The following is an 18632-nucleotide window of genomic DNA, read 5'->3' as shown; positions in this document are numbered from 1 at the left end:
GGAACCTCCAGGGACGCCAACAGTGCCTCAAGAGCTGAAATATCTCTTGGGAGGGTTTTAAGGGACATAATTCTTCTCAAACATATGTGACTTCGAGCAGTTACAGGTTTGGGTTTAATAGCAGCACTGAGCGTGTGTAGAAATGCTTCACCAAAGCCTACCTTGTTGCTCCAAAATAAGATTATCATGTAGAATCTCCATAAAATCATAGAATGATTCACCTCCCACCCCTGGAGGGGTTCAAGGCCAGGCTGGATGGACCTTGGGCACCTGATCCAGTGGGAGGTGACCCTGCCCAGGGCAGGGGTGGGACTGGATGATCTTTAAGGTCCCTTCCAACCCAAACTGTTCTATGATTCTGTGATCAGTGGGATGGGTCAAAGGCATCCTGTGGTGCTTAATGGTATAAAAGGCAAACAGTAGAGTGCATGTGGATGTACAGAATGACACATACACATGAACATTTTTGTTAAGCAGTATTGAGGAAATTGATCCCAGAATACTTGGAATAATGCATCCAGTTTTGGTGCCAAGATTTCTTTTTCTGTATTTAAAAATAAACAAACAAGCAAGCAAACCAGAATATATCAAGAAAACAGTTTAAAGGCTGAAAGAAATACTTTGAGCTCTGGAAGTCCTCACTGTGTATTTGTTGTAGTAAGTAAACACCTCCAGGTAGAGAAAAGGTTGAAGATTAAAAGTCTAACATCTGAGACCTGATCTTTTCAGAGGAGAAAGGAGATGTGTACGAAGTAGGAATGGCAGAGACACTCCCCAGAAAAGAGGAAAAGCAACTTAAATAATAATGTGCGCCTGGCTTTAGTGTTGTGAATTGATTTTCATAGAATCATAGGGTTGGAGGCGACTTTAAAGCCCATCCAGTCCCACCCCTGCCATGGGCAGGGACACCTCCCACAGGATCAGGTGCCCAAGCCCCATCCAACCTGGCCTTGAACCCCTCCAGGGATGGGGCAGCCACAGCTTCCCTGGGCAGCCTGGGCCAGGGCCTCCCCACCCTCATGGTGAAGAAATTGCTCCTTATGTCTGGTCTAAATCTGCCCCTCCCCAGTTTGCAGCCGTTGCCCTGCATCCCAGTAAAGGAAAAATTCAATGTATTCCAAGCACAAGGCGATCTATCTTAGCAATGATCTTAATAAAGTCTAGTCAGCAGTAAACCCTGGTAGTCAGAAGGGATTTTCCTCGAGTTTCCTGATTAGGGAATGCTGTTCAATTAGCTGGATTCCAACGAGCAGCTGGCATACACGCTGCAGACAGAAAGGGAGAGTGGGGGAGAGGTCTTTAATTATCTTCAAGTCAGCAAAGATCAGTGCGAATCAAAACAGATGGAGTGTGTAATCCACCAGCAATGCTCGCGATTGGGGAAATACAGTTATGGGAGGGAGAGAGGAAGGCAAAGCCAACAGAGAGGGATTCCTCGTGGGTAGGCTCTGAGTGTTGGTGTATTCCTGCTGTCACTGGGAGCTGGGGGTGTTTAGCCTGGACGTTCCCAACCCGAGCGTGTTTGAACAGCAACTGCAGGAACCCAAACATGCAGTTCTGTAGCATTCAACTGAGCTTTCTGGGTGAAACCGTCTCTTTCCTAGCTCTTTGAGTAATAAGGATGCTCAGGTTAAGAGGTCTTTCTCAGAATTCCAGAGGCTTTTGGAATTCCTTCCCAACTCTGAAAGAGACCCAGACACAGCAGTGCAGTTGCAAGCATTATTTGAGAATCAGTAGCTTTGCTGAGTACTTACTACGAATAGATAGGAATGGTTGGACTCGATGATCCGGTGGGTCTCTTCCAACCTGGTTATTCTATGATTCTATGAAAACCCACAAGCAGCACCTTTGGTTTATTTTTGGGAGGTAGAGTTGGAAAGAAAGATATAAATATTCCTTAGCTGTAAACTACTTCTATTATTTTCTTAACACAAGCATCTCAGCTTAGGGGCTGCTTTAATACCATGATAAACAAGACAGGCTTGGAAGAGGAATGCTCTGCCTTCCCCTTCTAGAAGCTTTTCAACAGCATCCCAACACCTGAATAGAAGAATAATGAAAAAACATGTACTGTAAGCAACTCCATTAACAAATCCGTTATCAGAGGCAAAGTAATCAACAGGAGGAGCAGGATAAAGAACAGAAAAGGCTTTATTATGTCAGATCTCATTGTTGCCACTGTACTGGGAGAGCAGCTATAATCTCTGTTTGGGTAACATTCGGTAGAGAATCGCTCCTGCTACCTCGAGGCTGAGGTTACAGGTCTGGATACACAAAACAGTTTCTATTAAGAAAACCCAAAAGTCCAGCTCCTCAGTTTGCGACTGTCAAGTGCTTTGTACATGTCCCACCCCTTTCAGTTCCTTTACAACACAACTCCCAACAGCTGAATCAAAGAGAAATCTTAAAAACATATTTCTCTACTCTCTGTTTCCTGGTAAGGCAGTGAAATCTTCCTTTTAAAATAAAGTATTGGGCATCTTCGCCACGAGGGTGGGGAGGCCCTGGCCCAGGTTGCCCAGGGAAGCTGTGGCTGCCCCATCCCTGGAGGGGTTCAAGGCCAGGCTGGATGGGGCTTGGAACCCCAGATCCAGTGGGAGGTGTTCCTGCCCAGGGCAGGGGAGCTGGAACTGGATGGGCTTTGAGGTCCCTTCCAACCCAAACCTTTCTATGATTCTATGATCTTTCAGTGTGAGTTCTTCACTGAGATGACAAGCTTGTTGTATCCCAAGAGTGGGAACAGCACCATCACTTCCCCCCCGCCTTTCTAGTGTGAGGGAACTAAAATTACACCGTGACCTCTGAAATCCCAGTTTTTCTGTTTTCTCTTATCCATCTTACTAGGTGCCAGGACCAGGCCAGCAGCCGTGCGAGCAGAGGCAGCCCTATTTCAGTCATCCTCCCACTCTGAGATTTCTTCTAGATGGAGCTGCCAAAGGATATTTCTTTTAAGACCCAGCTGAGCACTACGAGCAAGGGCAGGCACTTGCAAAGCGACTGTTCTTCTCTGGGACTGATATTCTTACCCGCAAATAAATAGCGGCTTCCCAGAAAAACTGGAGTAGCTCACATGGGGGCTGATTTGTACCATGTGCATTTTATCACGTATTTGACAACGTGTCCAGGACCCTTAGCACACTGCAAAAGGTACTGACAATACACGCTTCTGGTTTCCCTCTATACCAACTGCCACTTAGATTTATTTGTGTTCCTTCCAAAGAGGTGAACAGAAGAGCATGATCTCTGTTAACCAGAGGGAGCAAAAATATTCTCCAGAGCTTATAATTTAAAAAGTATGCAGTGTGGGTGTTTCAGTGCATACATGAACTATTAGAATGGAGGAGCAAAAAATAATTCTGTAACTGACACCTAAGTTAAAATTGTTTTCTCCTTATTCAGCTCCAAACAAGGCATTGCAAATATTGTGCTGAATTTGAGAGGTTACTTTATGCTCTATGTTCTGCCTGCTAAGATTTAAAAAAAAAAAAAAAAAAAAAGGCAGCCAAAGTGCACTTTAGGGACAGCGGCTACGCCTTTCAACAGATTCTTTTTAGAGTTTGGGTTAGTGATTTGGGCCCTTGCTTGAGCTGCATATCGGTTTGGTTGCCCTATTGAAAACTGATTTAAACACTACAGCTGCTGTTGTTCAGATTCCTCCAAAACATCGATGGGATGATACAAGACAATAATTTTACAAGAATATCTTAGGTCAGGATTATCTTTAGTGTAAAGCTCTTGCAGCACAGCACCTTGACCTGTATAAAAACACCAGAGGCAGAAATTATCCCAGTTTGGATTTCTAAAGAAGTGCACAGGGAGCTATATTTCATTACTCCAAGTACTTCAATTCCTGTATTTCAACTCTTCCACTTCTCATTGTTCTAGGGAAACAGGGCTTGAAGGGATATTTTAATTGGTATGTTTGTAACAGAACTATGGCAGTATCATCTTTAAAAATTAATAGACATGAATATGAATGATAAAACCAGCCTGGGGTAATTAATCTTTGCAGGAAAATATATGCAGAATGAAAACAAACACAGGTGAAATATTCAGAAAACTCAAAAATCAAATTGGGATGGTAATGCGTGCGAGCAAAAAGGGTGATCAAAGGACTGGGTGTGAACTAAAGCTTAAGACCTAGGAACTCCAAAGTTTTTATTGATGTGACAACATCACCGTTTGAAGAAAAATAAAATTAAGGAAATGTACATAATGAAAAACTTCCAAGTTTCCACAGATTTCTTCATAAACAAAAGAAACATTCATGAATCAGTGAACCACAGCAACAGTAAGGCCCTACCAGTTTTGCAGAGCAGGAGGGAAGGAGGGCACTTGGATTGAAGTCAGATGGGCTAAGACAAACTGAGCTGCCAAATTCAATGTTCTGCTCACTTTGTAAGCTTAGGCGTTTGTGTTTGGATGGGCATTTAAACAGATTGGGGTAGCTTCATATTAAGCCAAACCTTCAAAAATTTGGCAATCAGTGAAGAGAGGAAATAGAAAATCTAAGCAATGCTGGAGTTGTTACAAAGTCAAGGGCATACTCAACAAATCTGAGCAGCATTTCTTGAAAACCTGCAGATTAAACAGTATCCCAAATTCAAGGCATGCTTTTAAGCCTTTTAAATGTTACCTGGAAAAATGCTCTCCATCAGTTGAGGTTAGGACTTATATTCTAGCCAATGGCTCAAAGGCCTGTGATTCCCAGGCTCAAGTGAGGTCTGAGGCTAATGGGATCTTCATCAGTGGTGGAGGCAGCACCAGCGCAAGGAACAGGCTCTGGCTTTTCCAGTGGATTGCGAAGTTTTGTTTCTGAAATGCTAAACTCCATCATGGGCTCTTTCATCTCCACCACAGGTGCAAAACTGAGTAATGCTAATTCCAGCAATCCAGATCCTATTTCATATGCAGGAATTAACCCAAAGGCAAGTAATAAAAATGCATACATCATCCCATTCGATTATTCAGCAGTTTTGCACACATACCAGAAAAAACCTAGCTTTCAATATAAAAATTGTCTATGAAACAGTCTAACTTGAATTTTTCTCCATGGATCATAATTCCACATGTGCTGCTGGATCTGTAGAAGAGCAGAGAGAAAATAAGCTGCATTTCCAGCTGCCTCAGTTAGCAGATTGGTTTGAAAATTAGTATATAATACCCAAAGACTTGTTCTTTGCAAGGTTCCCAGTGACTGAAGAACACTCGCCACTGTGTACAGCAGTATTTGAATTAAGGGTTAAGACAAGGCCAAGCTCACAATATTGCAGGAGCAGTAAGGGTCTTTAACAGAACTGGAGAAAGCCTGCAAGACCACTCTCTTATCTCTCCATTTAAGAGTCAAATTGAATTACCCCACCCTCACTCAGCAAGGCCTTTCTGTCCTGGTAAAATACACCAAGTATTTAACAGATCCCCTTCTGCACGATTACAGTGAACAAGGATGCAACTTAATCCCAGTCCAAAGAGGTAGGAAGTCACAGAAGTAGGGAAATAGGAAGATTACCATGTGTGTGTTGTCCTGGCATCTTCGCTGGCGTTCCCGTTTCTTTCTCTTTCTGGAAAAGACTTTGGAGCTGTTTGATTTCTTGGTCGTAGTCCTGCCACTCTGGAACGATGCGCATCGCCGCTTGCAGTTTGGGCTCTTTGGTCATTGGGTTATTACACTGCCAACAAGACAGACCAACTGCTCAGATACTTCACCCATAAAAAAGGTTATTTCCCAGACAGTGGCGTGCTTCCCCCTGGTGGAATTAACCGGTTGTTGATGAATAATGTGTGTCTTGTCTTTCAGCTAGAGTACAGCGAGTACACTCTTTCCAAATTCGTAACAAAACCACTGCTCCAGGTAAGAGAAATACAGAGGCTAAAGGGAAAAACTGAAGTGTTGAACACAGGTGAAGTGACAATGCAGGATGAGGTAGGGAAGTGCCTCTAAAACCAGTCACTGTATTTTACTATTATATAAGAACAAGGGAGCCGCTGCACTTACCAGATCGATGGTTTTCGCTCTCTTCTTTGAGGAATCATCACACCACGTTTCACACCACAGCCACTCCTGAGGGAGTGATTTAATTGGCACCTGGTGGATCATGTTGTTAGGCAAATCCTGTGGTGAAGACTAAGAATTAGTAGCAGTTTCCACAGGATGCTGGGTGGGAGGAACAACCCCCCACCCAGACAGTATTGAACAGTTTAGCTTTTGTAAAGAGCTGGTTTTGCCAGGGCAAACAGTGATGAATCAACCTTTCATTCCATTCCAAACTAAGTCCCTTGGGGAAAAAACCTGCACACTACAACCGTTAATCAATCTTTGTTGAAAATCAGCTATTTAGGAAACGTATTAAAGCAGTAATACGAATCCAGTATCAAACCTGTATTGGACAAGTGTGGAAGGCTATTCTTAACCACTTCAAACAACTGTGTTATTTCCTTACTCCATAATAGAAGTCGTATTCCCATGTTATTAAATCAGTGCCCAGTGAAGCATTCAGAGCTGGACAGCCCAAGGAACAAGTCCCCAGTTGTCTTGGAGGATACTGGTGAATTTGATACTCCTAAGACATTGAAGGAGGTGGTGTTGTTTCCACCCACCAGTTAGATTTGATGCTATTGACACCTGCCTGGTTTGAAGGCCACTGGCATCTGGCCATGACAAAGTCCAGCCAAGGTCCCAACCTGCCATCATACCCCAGTAAAACAAAACAAAACAAACACAGTAAAAACACACCTGATCAAGGTTGGACAGACTGTTCGGATCCTGACTAAGACCCTGATATTGTCCTCGGAGTCGGTCTCCAGCTGCTATCTTTCTGAACTTCTTCAGATCCACAACGTACAGAGCACTACATGGAGATGAGGCAGTTAGTGATGACATTGGACTGACGGGTAACGTACCGCAGCCCCCGAGGTACAACGTGCTAACCCAGCCCCGTGGTGGCAGTACCTCAGATTACCTAACACACAGCAGCAAAGCAGTGCTAGCGAGGTCATGGCACGCACAGAATTCCACCAAATCTATCCTAGCTTTGCTGTCAAGCAGACCCTTCCTTCCAACATTTATTAAAAAATGATGATGTCTGGTTAGTTAATACATCAGTTCTTTTAACACTTCAGTTGTTCATTGGGAAAAGGTGTACCATACTGAAAGCATCTGCTTCAAACGGGCCATGGGCAATGGAACCTTGGCAGCAAAAAGTGGTTCACTGCAGCCTCGTGAACCTACCCAGTTAATTCTAAATGGTAGTAAAAGCTTTCCCCTTCTATTCTGAAAGAGCTAAATTTGTCAGTACCTGATGTGGTATTTTCTTCCAGCTAAATGACTGGCCCAGTATCCCGATTTCCAGAACCTGTAGCCATCCATTTCTCTTCGACTGTCACAGAACGGAGTATATCCATAAGGGGCACCATCTAGGTTGAAGTCTCTTAGCTCCTTTAGGTCTGTGCGCACAATCTGAATGGAAAGGACATTTTATTTTTATTTGTAGAGGCCTGCCAGAGGTTACTTTGAAATACTGGTCAGTATTTAATTTAAGCTAAGTGCAGAGTTAGAAGAAGAATTACCTGTTATACTCTGCAGTCTTCTGTGTTATGTATATGTAATTCAAAAACACAGCACAAAAAGGTGTTGTCTCCCCTGCCCTTAAAGCTGAAGCAACTAAAGCAGAGCTTAAAATAATCTGTGACAGCTGCAGTGTCAAACTGTTGCTTAATAAGCAGCAAGAGCTCTCACTATACATGAACTCCATTGTCATCCTTTGTATCTTTTCCTCTTGAAAGTTTGCAAACCCTTAAGGGATGAAGGCTTTTTAATATATTTTTGACACAGACGTTGTGGCAGCAATACTACTCTAAATAACACTCTGGTGGGACAAAATGCATCAATATCCTTTATAAACAGAGCAAAGACTGTCTAAAATGAGAACGGAGTAGCTGGAAATTTATCCTCAGTGATACTTCAGCATAAGTTGCAACGGTTTTAACTGACACGGGAACACACACTGAACGCCTCGCGCATTTTGTGTTTAGGTGTCTATAACCTGTACTTTTCAGTGTCATTTATGTTTTTGAAGGAGTATTTTTGGCACGCGTATCCTGCTCTCAAACCATTCCAGACAGTAAGTGCACTCAGAGCCTTACAGACTCCATCTGCTTTGCAGCAGGACACGGCTTCAGGAACAAGGGGATTCGAGTTCTTGCTCCTCTAAAAGCCACTCAGATTGGGCCAAGTTAAAAACAGGGGGTGATGGGTTGGGGAGGGTGTTTGGTGACTTCACAAAATACCATGTGTGTAAGTGAACTGTGTATTGGGAGAACAGACAGAACTGGAAAAAACAGAAGGGTGAAACAAGAATCTTACGTGGCAAACTAGCTGAAATCACAGTGAGGGAACGAGGAACCAGACAAAAGTAAAATACAGGCCAACAAAACCAAGCTTTGTGGAAACAGACAGAAAAACCTGCCCTCGCTGAAGCATGTGAGTTACAGAATCAGCCTTCAGTCACGCTTGCAAAGGGCTCAAACGTGCAACTGTTCCAATAATACAGAAACAGTACTCAAGAATATACTATCCTTAGAGAAAAAGGGAAAAGAGCAAGTAATTCCAACCTCTGCATTACCTGATCAGCATCCACAAAGAGGATCTTATCGACAGCTAATGGGAAGAGCACATCTAGAAAGAGGATCTTGTAACCCCAGATGATGCGCTGTTTCTCTGTTTGCTGATGAAGCCAGCGTGGCCATTTATACTGGACAAGCTCATACTGGAAATTATACTTCTCTGCCATGTATGGGATGAACTCCTGCAGAGGGAGGGAGAAAAGAAGGACCTTATTTCAGTTCTTGGCTCCTCTGCAGGAAAAGTGCATTACAAGAGATGGATTTCAGTCCTATAATAAAGAATAGAACATCAGAAAATGAAATAACACAAAGAATAACTACAGCTTCGTTGTTACTTCCAACACACAACCCCAATCTGTACAACCCGGAAAGCCAACTATGAGACAACTAAATATTTTGGCAGTTTTCCCCACACAATTACTCACTAGTCACTTTATAGTCATCCACAGAGTAGTTTAAAAGAATGATGATTCAAATCATAACATTCCACAGATGGGAGAATTATTATTTGGGGCTGCACAAAGCAGTGTAAATGGGAATAATGAAAGGAGAGAGAAGAATTTGGAGAAATTTTTTACTAGAATAACTTGGCCCATCATCAGATTGGCTGACACTCATCAGTGAGGCTTCCTCTGACACAGGGAGAGTCCAGGTTTGCCAAGGGAAAGGAAGGGAGCGGGAAGCAGAGCGTTGCACCACCCCATGAGGTGGCCGACAACAGCCGAGTCACAGCCCATGGCCAATTACTTCCCGTCGAGTTCATATTGGACAGGCAAGATTCTCTAAGAAATGCTACTTCCTAATATTAAGTATTAAAAGTTGCAGATTCCTGAAAGTTCCAGCATCCATTTAGCTCTGGGTTCCATTTCAAATCCTGCTGTTTGTTTTATGACGCGTAACTGATAAGTATTTCCAGGAATACTCTCCTAGGGGCTGTGTCACACTGCTTCGTGCTGTTTGTGTACTCGAGTTGGTCTGAGATACAGTTTTAATGTCTTCTCTTCCACAGCTCTCTCTGTACCTAAGGGTGTTGGTTGGCAGCAGCTGAATGTAAGCCAGCAGTGGCCCAGGTGGCCAAGAAGGCCAGCAGCATCCTGGCTTGGATCAGTTACAGTGTGGCCAGTAGGAGCAGGGAAGTGACTGTGCCCCTGGACTTGGCACTGGCGAGGCCGCACCTCAGATCCTGGGTTCAGTTTTTGGCCTCTCACTATAAGGACACCGAGGAGCTGGAGCGAGTCCAGAGAAGGGAACGAAGCTGGGGAAGGGGCTGGAGAACAAGACTTACAAGGAGCGGCCAAGGGACCTGGGAATGTTTAGCCTGGAGAAAAGGAGGCTGACAGGAGACCTCATCACTGTCTACAATTCCCTGACAGGAGGTTGTAGTGAGGTGGGTGTTGGTCTCTTCTCCCAGGTAACAAGGGATAGGACAGAGGAAATGGCCTCAAGTTGCACCAGGGCAGGTTCAGACTGCATTTCAGGAAAAAATCTCTTCACTGAAAGGGTTCTCAGGCACTGGCAGAGGCTCCCAGGGAGGTGGTGGAATCACCATTCCAGGAGGGGTTTAACAGACAGGTAAATGAGGTCCTCAGGGATCTGTTCTAGTAGTGGACAGGTATGGTTGGAGTTGAGCATCGTCTCAAAGGTCTTTTCAAAGCAAGGGATTCTATGATACCTTCGGCATGAGTCCACTGTCAACTTCTCTGTTATTTCAAACCTTTCTAGGCAGAACCACCAGCTTTCATCAACCTTGTGCTTTGTCCATAGAGAAGGTGCACAGACAGGTCACTGTACACATGGCTACACAACAGCAGGAAGCACAGGTTGCAACCTTTTTTTTTGGAAAAAACAAACAAACAAACTTTTTCCCACCATACAATCAATTCCTAACTAGTAACAAACCTTGAATGTAGGTGATAAGTAGTTCTTCAGAAACCAGAACTTCAAAGGAGTCTTAGTATGCTTCAGTACAGACAACATCATTATGCTATCAATAGAAAAAAAATAAAGCATTTGTAGGAACAACTGCCATCAATTGGAGAGCTTCAGCCTATTGCAAATAGCTTCCTTTCATCTACAAAGCCACCAGCTCCCCCCAAAAACTATACGCTTTAACTAGTGAGAGAACATACAGCCTGCTGGCTTTCACAATCCTTTGAGAAAAGGCATTCAGATTTTTTTCCAAAGCAACTATGACTTACTCTATAACTTCTTAACAATATATTTCTATGTGGTTATATAGTAGTGAGAAATTTCAGGACAGCAACATACCATGAATTAAATGAAGTCTATTCTGAACATACGAATGTTATGCAGACAAGAGTTCCTGTAATACAGTAGATGCAAAATCTATAGCACTTCTGAGCTGCTGAAAAAGTGGTTTGTGGGCTTTTTTCGGTTGGTTTGGGGTTCTTTTTGTTGGTTTTTTTATATCCTTGCACATTCTAACCTTTTTCCTTGTGGAAAGCAGGGCACATTACCACGTGAACCCCCTGGATTACACATTCTGAACTAACCGTAGGAATCTTTCGTATAGGTGTCCTGAAGCCACAGAGAATATATTTAGTACATCGTCTTTATCCTGTTTCACATCTTCATTCTTTTGTCCTCCTGTGAATCCCCTGAAAGGACAAACATGTTTATATAAAGGACAAGAGTAAGGGCCAGCTCTCCAGGAAAGAACGCAAGAGATCACAGATTGCTCCTATGTTGATTTAATGTAGTGCAGTTGTGGGGTTTGGTGTCACCTTGCCCCACTAGTCAGCGTGTCCTGCACAAGGCAGAGGGCTGCAGACACAGACATGGAAGACCCAAGAGCTTGTATATGAACATGGAAAGCCTGCTGGCTGAAGTGTAGCTCCTGGAATGATTTCAGGCCCCCAAGCAGCACTGGGGGTACAGGGAGATAAGCAGGCGAAAAGCAGTAGCTCAGTTTCCTAGAAACTGAGGGGTCCTATGAAAGATAAGTTGCTGGCAAGGCCTAAATTCAAGCAGTCTTAACAGAGGTCTGTGATATTTCATAGCCACAACTGTATCATGAAATAGTTTTCCAGTTTCAGGAGACTTTCAGGCTACCGTTGAATTAATTTTACCATTTGAGAGATTCCCAGAATCCAGATTCATTCTCGCTGGTACCATCACTCAGTAGATCTTCATTCATCATATCTAGTTTTTTCTGAACCTGTAAAGCATAACATTTCTTTAGTGAGCAGAACCCCACATTGGGCAAACAGCTATGGAGCATTGTTTTGACACCGGCTCTGTTCGTACCCATGAGAATTATGTCCAGGGAGCTGACATTTAACCAAAACTGTCAGGAGAAACAGCTCAGTGGTGAACTGACATGTCCTTAACACACTCCACAGCTGTTTTCAGACACCAAAAGCACGTTACTCTGGGAGGTTAAAAGGCTTTGCCAAAGGATGCTGAGTGAACACCCTTAATGATGGAGAACGCCAAAGAAAAACTCTCAAACCAACCAACCACCCAACAGCCCCCCTTCAACCCAATGGAACCCCTCAGCACCACTTTCTATTTCTAAGAGGTATTATTGGCCACAGACTCCAAAGCAGATACACAGATGAGGCAGCGCATCAGGAGAATGCCCCAGAATTACCCTAGCACATGTAAATCCCATAAGGAAGTGTGAACTGGGTCTGTTATAGCCATCACTTATCTATCAGTGGTCCTCAAACATTTCATCTATGCCATTACCCAACAGGCAGCCCTAAGAGACAGTGGATTACTAATTTACCTTTTCTTTATGTATTCTCACTTACTCCATGTCAGACTGATAGAAAATATATAACCATATGAGTAAAATCCATCTATAATGCCTAAAATACTGGCTCGATGGATACACTGAATGTTCACAACTAAACACGTATAGGACATTCAAGACTGGCCATTTCTTTGAGTCACGAGCACATCGGAGTCAGTAAAATGTGAGCATAATTGTTTCTCATGGGCATACAAAAGGAACAGCAGTTACATATTCTCTCCTGAATCAAAAAAAACTAAAACCAAGCCTATAGACAATTGTCTTTAATGTATGCTTGGAGGAAGGGATCGTCAGAAGCCTTAACCAAAGTTTCCTCAGCACCATTGGTCAAACAGGCTGTTTTAAGAGCAACTCTAGTTTTGAAACTCACCTTCACTTTGATAATTTTGCTCTTGAAGTTGTTAAGAACAACTATAACTTCACTAGCTTCAGGTGGAGAGTCTGTACCATCATGGCTGAAAATGCAGTAAAATATTAACCTTTACTACAAAGCAGAAATATGTTCTTTATTTCTTCTACACATTTTTCTACATAGCATTAAGCCTTAGCACTGGAAACCAGGTTTGAGATGTGCCACAATTAACAAATACGTGCCTCTGAACACACACTTACTGGGGTTTTTAATTAATTTATTTCATCTCGTGTAACTTCTGTCCAGTACGAGGCCTAATTTGGCGTTCTGCTCACCACGCTTAGCAAGGGAACTTTAGATCGATATATTACAATGCCTAGCTAGCTGAAAAGTTTCACAAGAAAAAGATTAAAGTATTTCTCATGCTGTCCTACCTGTAGATTCTGTAGATGTCCTCAGATCTGCCCTTTCTGAGCCTTAGAGTCCACGCACCAGGGTTGGCTTTTAATTGGAAGTAACCCTGCAAAGCAAAAAGAGTATTTGCTAGTTTCCAGAAAAAAAAAACCTTGGTTTTCTACATTTGGATTGAGTCCTGTATTTTGACCCACGGTTTTATATCTGTTATTTGTAAACCTGTTTATCAACATCACCATAAGGTCTTAAATAGCCCAGAGAAGAGGAGGATATAATGGAAAAATATAAGAGACAAAGTTTAAGACATCAGTGCTAAGGACAATGTGGTTACCATATATTTGTAAGCAACTGTGGAGCATAAGTAACTGCACAGATCCAGAGTCCCCATACTAGAAAATACTTAAGGGCTTCCCCAAGTGATGGCGCTGACTTTGGGACCCGTAACTTGTTGCCGGTTTCAATCAAATGCTTACCAGGTTGGCCATAACAATGGTATCAACAATGACAGGACTGGTTGAAGTTCCCAGTGTAAACTGGAGCCCCCGAGGTGGCTGTCCAGTAGTAATATCGTAGCAGTGTCCTTCCAGAAGTAGATACTCCAATTCATATTCTGCAGCTACAACACTATCCACCTGGAAGACAAAGATGCTGCTGAATTCAGCACTAGCTCCAAAGCGCACATTTTTAGTGATTCAGTTGCTCTCCAAAATAGCTGTAGTAACTAAAGAACACTTAACTCTTTTACCACAGTAATTCCATTAAACAAATACCTAGAAAGCCTCAAAGAACTCAGCTCATTGAAGTGCTGAACCTCACAAGGGAAGAGACTATTCAACCACCTCATTTAACTTTCATTTAACACTGCTCTCTGAAATCCAAAATTTTCTGCCTTGCATCACAAATGGATTATCTAATTTTTAATGTGTTTTTAGTGCCCATCGTGACACGTCAGCGCAGTGCATTTTGTAACTGCTTACCAGACCACTACTTCCAGATCTTCTGAACACTATTCAAGGGAACTGCTAGCAGCAAGCAGTTAATGTTTACCACCAAATTATCCACATCGTTAAAGACTAATGAGAATCATCAACTTGTACACACAGATTCTTTCATTTCTGAAAGAACTTTTCAATAAACTGAAAAAGCTCTTAAATGACCAACAAAGAGTTACGATCTTAGTTTCTACCTCAGGACACTCTGAAATGTTATATGCACACACTCAAAGCCCACAGTATTTTTCAACCTGTGGTTCAGGCATCCACAAGTAAGTAATTGAGAACAGTAGTCTTGCCATCAGTGAGATAAAGCTGACCTGCAACCCCCCTAGAAAAGGTTTAGGGTCTTAATATCCACAGTCTGCTGTTATTAGTTATTTAAAATTGTACATTCCTTTCCCATGACAAACATTATCCCTGGAAAAACACCCCCATTGAAACACAGTAATAGGAAGGCATTGATTTCTCTTACCTCCTCTAGGTAAATATTATCAAGGTCATACGGGGTTCTGACAGATTCCACCATCCAGCTCTCAGGAGTATTTAGGTTCAAAGTAAACAGCGGAGACTGGGGCATATCCAGAAATTTGGCAATTGGTCCAGGAGCAAAGCTGTTATCTGCTGTGAAAGAAATCTCCGGCTCCAAAACATAGCGATAAAAGCTGAAATTTTAGAAGCAAAATGTTAGAACACGTTTCTGCCAAACTTTGCAAATATTTCCCTTGTGAACTGGCTGATGGCATCGCCTTTCCTAGACCTCCAATATCTCCAAAAAGCCCAGTATGAATTTTTCATTCCCTCTTGCACATAAGGACGCTTTGTCCAAGAGCACCACAGGTTGTGTTGACCTCATGCTATCCACAAATTCCCAGATTCTCTGTTGGAAATCATGCTATTAAATAAATGAGCTCAAAGCAATTATTGAGATTTCTTTTAGGACATCTGACTGTGTTTCTGTGCTACCATATTCCAACAGGTTTTTCTTTCTGTCACCTCTAAACCCTGGCACATTGCTTACCTTTTCAGTGGCATGTCAGAAAGCTTGGACTGGCAGTTCATAAACACTCGTAGGTTCATATTTATCAATTGGTTCAAAACCTAAAGGAATGAGAAACAAATCCCTTAAAATGCTAACTAGGAAAGCTGACCACTCTTCTTACAGACAACATCTCAAAGAGATGTCACCTCCCAATCCTCTCTTCTCATTATTTGCTTTACCACACCCACATTTCACTTGCTGGTGTTAGTAAAAAAGAGTCACCTGCTCCCTTGCTTCCCAGGCTTTCATACACTAGTCCTATCACTCCAAGCCTTTGGGGAGGGACCGTTCACAAAGGCTTGTGGTGATAGGACGAGGGGAAATGGGTATAAACTGGAGAGGGGAAGATTTAGACTGGACATAAGGAGGAATTTCTTCATGAAGAGAGTGGGGAGGCCCTGGCCCAGGCTGCCCAGGGAAGCTGTGGCTGCCCCATCCCTGGAGGGGTTCAAGGCCAGGTTGGATGGGCCTTGGGCCCTGATCCAGTGGGAGGTGTCCCTGCCCACAGCAGGAGTTGGAACTGGATGGGCTTTAAGGTCCCTTCCAACCCAAACTATTCTATGATTCATTTTGGGGTTCTGTGACTTTCTGCCTCAAGCACAGAGTCATTGCAGACTACGCCATTAAAACGGTGAAACTAAGAGCTATCTAGGTGATATCTAAGTGTGATCTTGTTAGTTTGCAGTATAGTGTAACTAGTTTTCCCATTAATTAATGAATCATGCAACTCAGACATGCCATTAGAAGGCCATTGGTCACCACCCAGTCAGGGAGGAAGACAGTCATTCCACAAATACAAAACTATGACAAAACTGAGAGAAGTGGGTGTTGACGTCTTCACCCAAGTGACAGGATGAGAGGGAATGGCCTCAAGCTGTGCCAGGGAAGGTTCAGATTCAACAATAGGAAAAACTTTTTCACCAAAAGGGTTCTGAAGCACTGGTAGAGGCTGCCTAGGGTGGTGGTTGAGTCCCCATTCCTGGAGGGAAGATGAAGTGCTTAGGGAGATGATTTAGAAGTGGACAGGTACGGTTGGGCTTGATGATCTCAAAGGTCTTTTCCAATCTAGGGATTCTATGATTCTATGAGATAACATTTTGAAATTGCCACAAGGTGCATTACAACACAGCACACGTACCAAAAGCAACGGAGCAAGTCTTTGAGCATCTCTGGTCACCGGATCAACAATAGCCACAACATCGAAGTAAGTCTCTCCTTCTTTCGGTCTCAGTTTAACTGCACTAAACAAAACAAAAAACAATTTAAATGTACCAAAAGTATGCATAAACATAGCAAAACCACCGTCCGTCTCATTCTGAAATCAAATTCCTTTCTAAATGCTGTGCTCCTCCTCAAACTAGGTAAAAAAAAAATACATATAAGCATAGAGATAGGCAGACAAACAAAATTAGACTCTGGAATTTCCCTGTGTCCTTAAAACTGCTGGGAACTTCCCCATTGCTAGTGGGATTTTTTAGCTGTTAAACTTTAAACAACTTAAAACCATGGAAACATTAAAAGACAAGGAGAAGCACGTTGCTCAGCAAATTCCAGCAATCCTATACCTGTATCGTTCTTCAAAAAAGTGGTATTCAATCCTAGCCTCTCCTTTTGGTTGAGCAGAAAGAAGAGCATCCACCTTCATTACCAAGTCACTTGCACTGAAGAGAAAAAAAAGGAAAAAAAAGGTTTACAGATACTCAGAAAACGTGGGTCCCTATGACATTTCTGCCAATTAGCAGCAAAGAGAAGGCAGGTTGAATTCAGATACACATACTTACACTTCTACCACCTCTCTACACAAACTCTGAAGATTTAAACGTACTTAAGGCTTTAATCTGCCATTAATTTAAGCAGGTTGCAGCCTCATTACTGAGGGTACCAGAGGGTTTCACTCTGTAACAAACCCCAAGCAGCTTTGGGGTCAGCGACACAATAGGCACTGCATTCCTGAACTTCAGCATCTCTCTGACCTGTAAGCAATTCAGATCAAACCCTTGTTGTGCAGCAGTCTTCCCATTTTACCCTTCAGCTCTAGGAACTAGAAAGCACTGCTGAACATAAAGAAACTTTTGAGAGGGGTCCTATCAGTAAAAGAAAGTAACTTCTGACAACTTCTTCCTTTTTATTATTCCCATAAATTTTCAGTCTAGTATTTTAAGAAGATATTTAATCCGGAAAATGTAAAACCTTTTGAAGGTTCAGTAAAAATTGATTTTTACATCATAGCTTTGCCAACAATCATAGAAAGGTTTGGGTTGGAAGGGACATTAAGCCCATCCGGTTCCAAACCCCCTGCCATGGGCAGGGACACCTCCCACTGGATCAGGTGCCCAAGGCCCATCCAGCCTGGCCTTGAACCCCTCCAGGGATGGGGCAGCCACAGCTTCCCTGGGCAACCCAGGCCAGGGCCTCCCCACCCTTATCGTGAAGAATTTTGCCCTAACGTCTAATCTAAATCTTCCCCCTTCCAATTTGAAGCCATTCCCCCTCATCCTATCACTACATGTCCCGGTAAAAGGAAGTAATATTATAACTTAAGGTCTGTTAGCTCTTCCTGAAGCAAGTCTCATAGATTTATAGTGACATCTATTTAACTTGTTTGTACCAAAACCAAATCCCAGTGAAGTCTGCCACGTTGTCCTTTGTTTTCCAATCCCGCAGATTATTTCAAAAGCTTTCAAAATACTTTGGCAGCATTCAAACCAAGAAACTACTGCCCCATCCAAAACCAGTCAATGTTCAAACTACACCCCCTGCCTCTTCCCTATCATCCTTACTTCTCTTTTGATTCCCAACACAACAATGGATACAAAAGTGTTTGGAATGCTGTTAAAACCTGTTCTCCTAAGATTCAGGATCACACAAAATTTCTGCACAAAAGACCTCACGTTTAACTTACTTGACCAGCCTTTAACAGTAAGCACCATCACGGAAAAGTGTAATGCTAAACACAGGAGAAACTGTCTTTTTAGCCATAAGCTTCAACACACAAACACACGCCTACAGACTTTAGTTTTGAAGACAGCGGCATATGTTCTTTTGAACCTGAAGATGACTTTCTTTTGATTCACCCGCATCTATGCTGTTTACAATAATTATCTAGAATTATGATTTCCATTTCCTTATCTCTATCTCTTTTCCTGGCATTTCAATTTTTTTAAGCAGTTTACATAATTCCATAGTACTGCCAGAGAAACATTACCAAAGTAAATCTTATATCTATACTAAGGAGCATCTAGCTGAACTGCAAACAGAGTCAGGAAGCATACTCCAGAGTCACATTTTCTTCCCTTCTTTCTGATTTTAAATCAATACTGCAGTAATCCTACAGATGAGTTCTGAATCCCTGACATATTGGAGGCAAATGGTTTAAAGCAGTGCATCAGTTGAGATTTAGGTAGGGGAAAAGTCCACAAGACGCCTGAAGGC

The 18632-nt window shown here is 42.7% G+C and overlaps 1 protein-coding gene across 3 annotated transcripts in view; it reads right to left on the bottom strand.

The window, feature by feature from the left end:
• Positions 1-4133: 4133 nt before the first annotated feature.
• Positions 4134-18632, bottom strand: part of UGGT1 (UDP-glucose glycoprotein glucosyltransferase 1) — a 40548-nt gene continuing 26049 nt past the window's right edge. For all 3 annotated transcript variants that reach the window (XM_069864968.1, XM_069864969.1, XM_069864970.1), the window contains 16 exons: positions 16766-16861; positions 16339-16441; positions 15180-15259; positions 14634-14823; positions 13640-13798; positions 13187-13272; positions 12771-12855; positions 11712-11800; positions 11136-11240; positions 10522-10606; positions 8622-8804; positions 7296-7456; positions 6734-6848; positions 5996-6112; positions 5510-5669; positions 4134-5083 (listed from right to left, as the gene is read on the bottom strand). In XM_069864968.1, coding sequence (XP_069721069.1) covers positions 5058-5083; positions 5510-5669; positions 5996-6112; positions 6734-6848; positions 7296-7456; positions 8622-8804; positions 10522-10606; positions 11136-11240; positions 11712-11800; positions 12771-12855; positions 13187-13272; positions 13640-13798; positions 14634-14823; positions 15180-15259; positions 16339-16441; positions 16766-16861 — 1840 coding nt within the window. In that variant the 3' untranslated portion in view covers positions 4134-5057. The remainder of the gene's footprint in view (positions 5084-5509; positions 5670-5995; positions 6113-6733; positions 6849-7295; positions 7457-8621; positions 8805-10521; positions 10607-11135; positions 11241-11711; positions 11801-12770; positions 12856-13186; positions 13273-13639; positions 13799-14633; positions 14824-15179; positions 15260-16338; positions 16442-16765; positions 16862-18632) is intronic.

The sequence above is a fragment of the Phaenicophaeus curvirostris genome, chromosome 10 (assembly GCF_032191515.1).
Source record: "Phaenicophaeus curvirostris isolate KB17595 chromosome 10, BPBGC_Pcur_1.0, whole genome shotgun sequence".
Taxonomy (NCBI): domain Eukaryota; kingdom Metazoa; phylum Chordata; class Aves; order Cuculiformes; family Cuculidae; genus Phaenicophaeus; species Phaenicophaeus curvirostris.
This window is presented reverse-complemented; position numbering and strand designations above follow the sequence as displayed.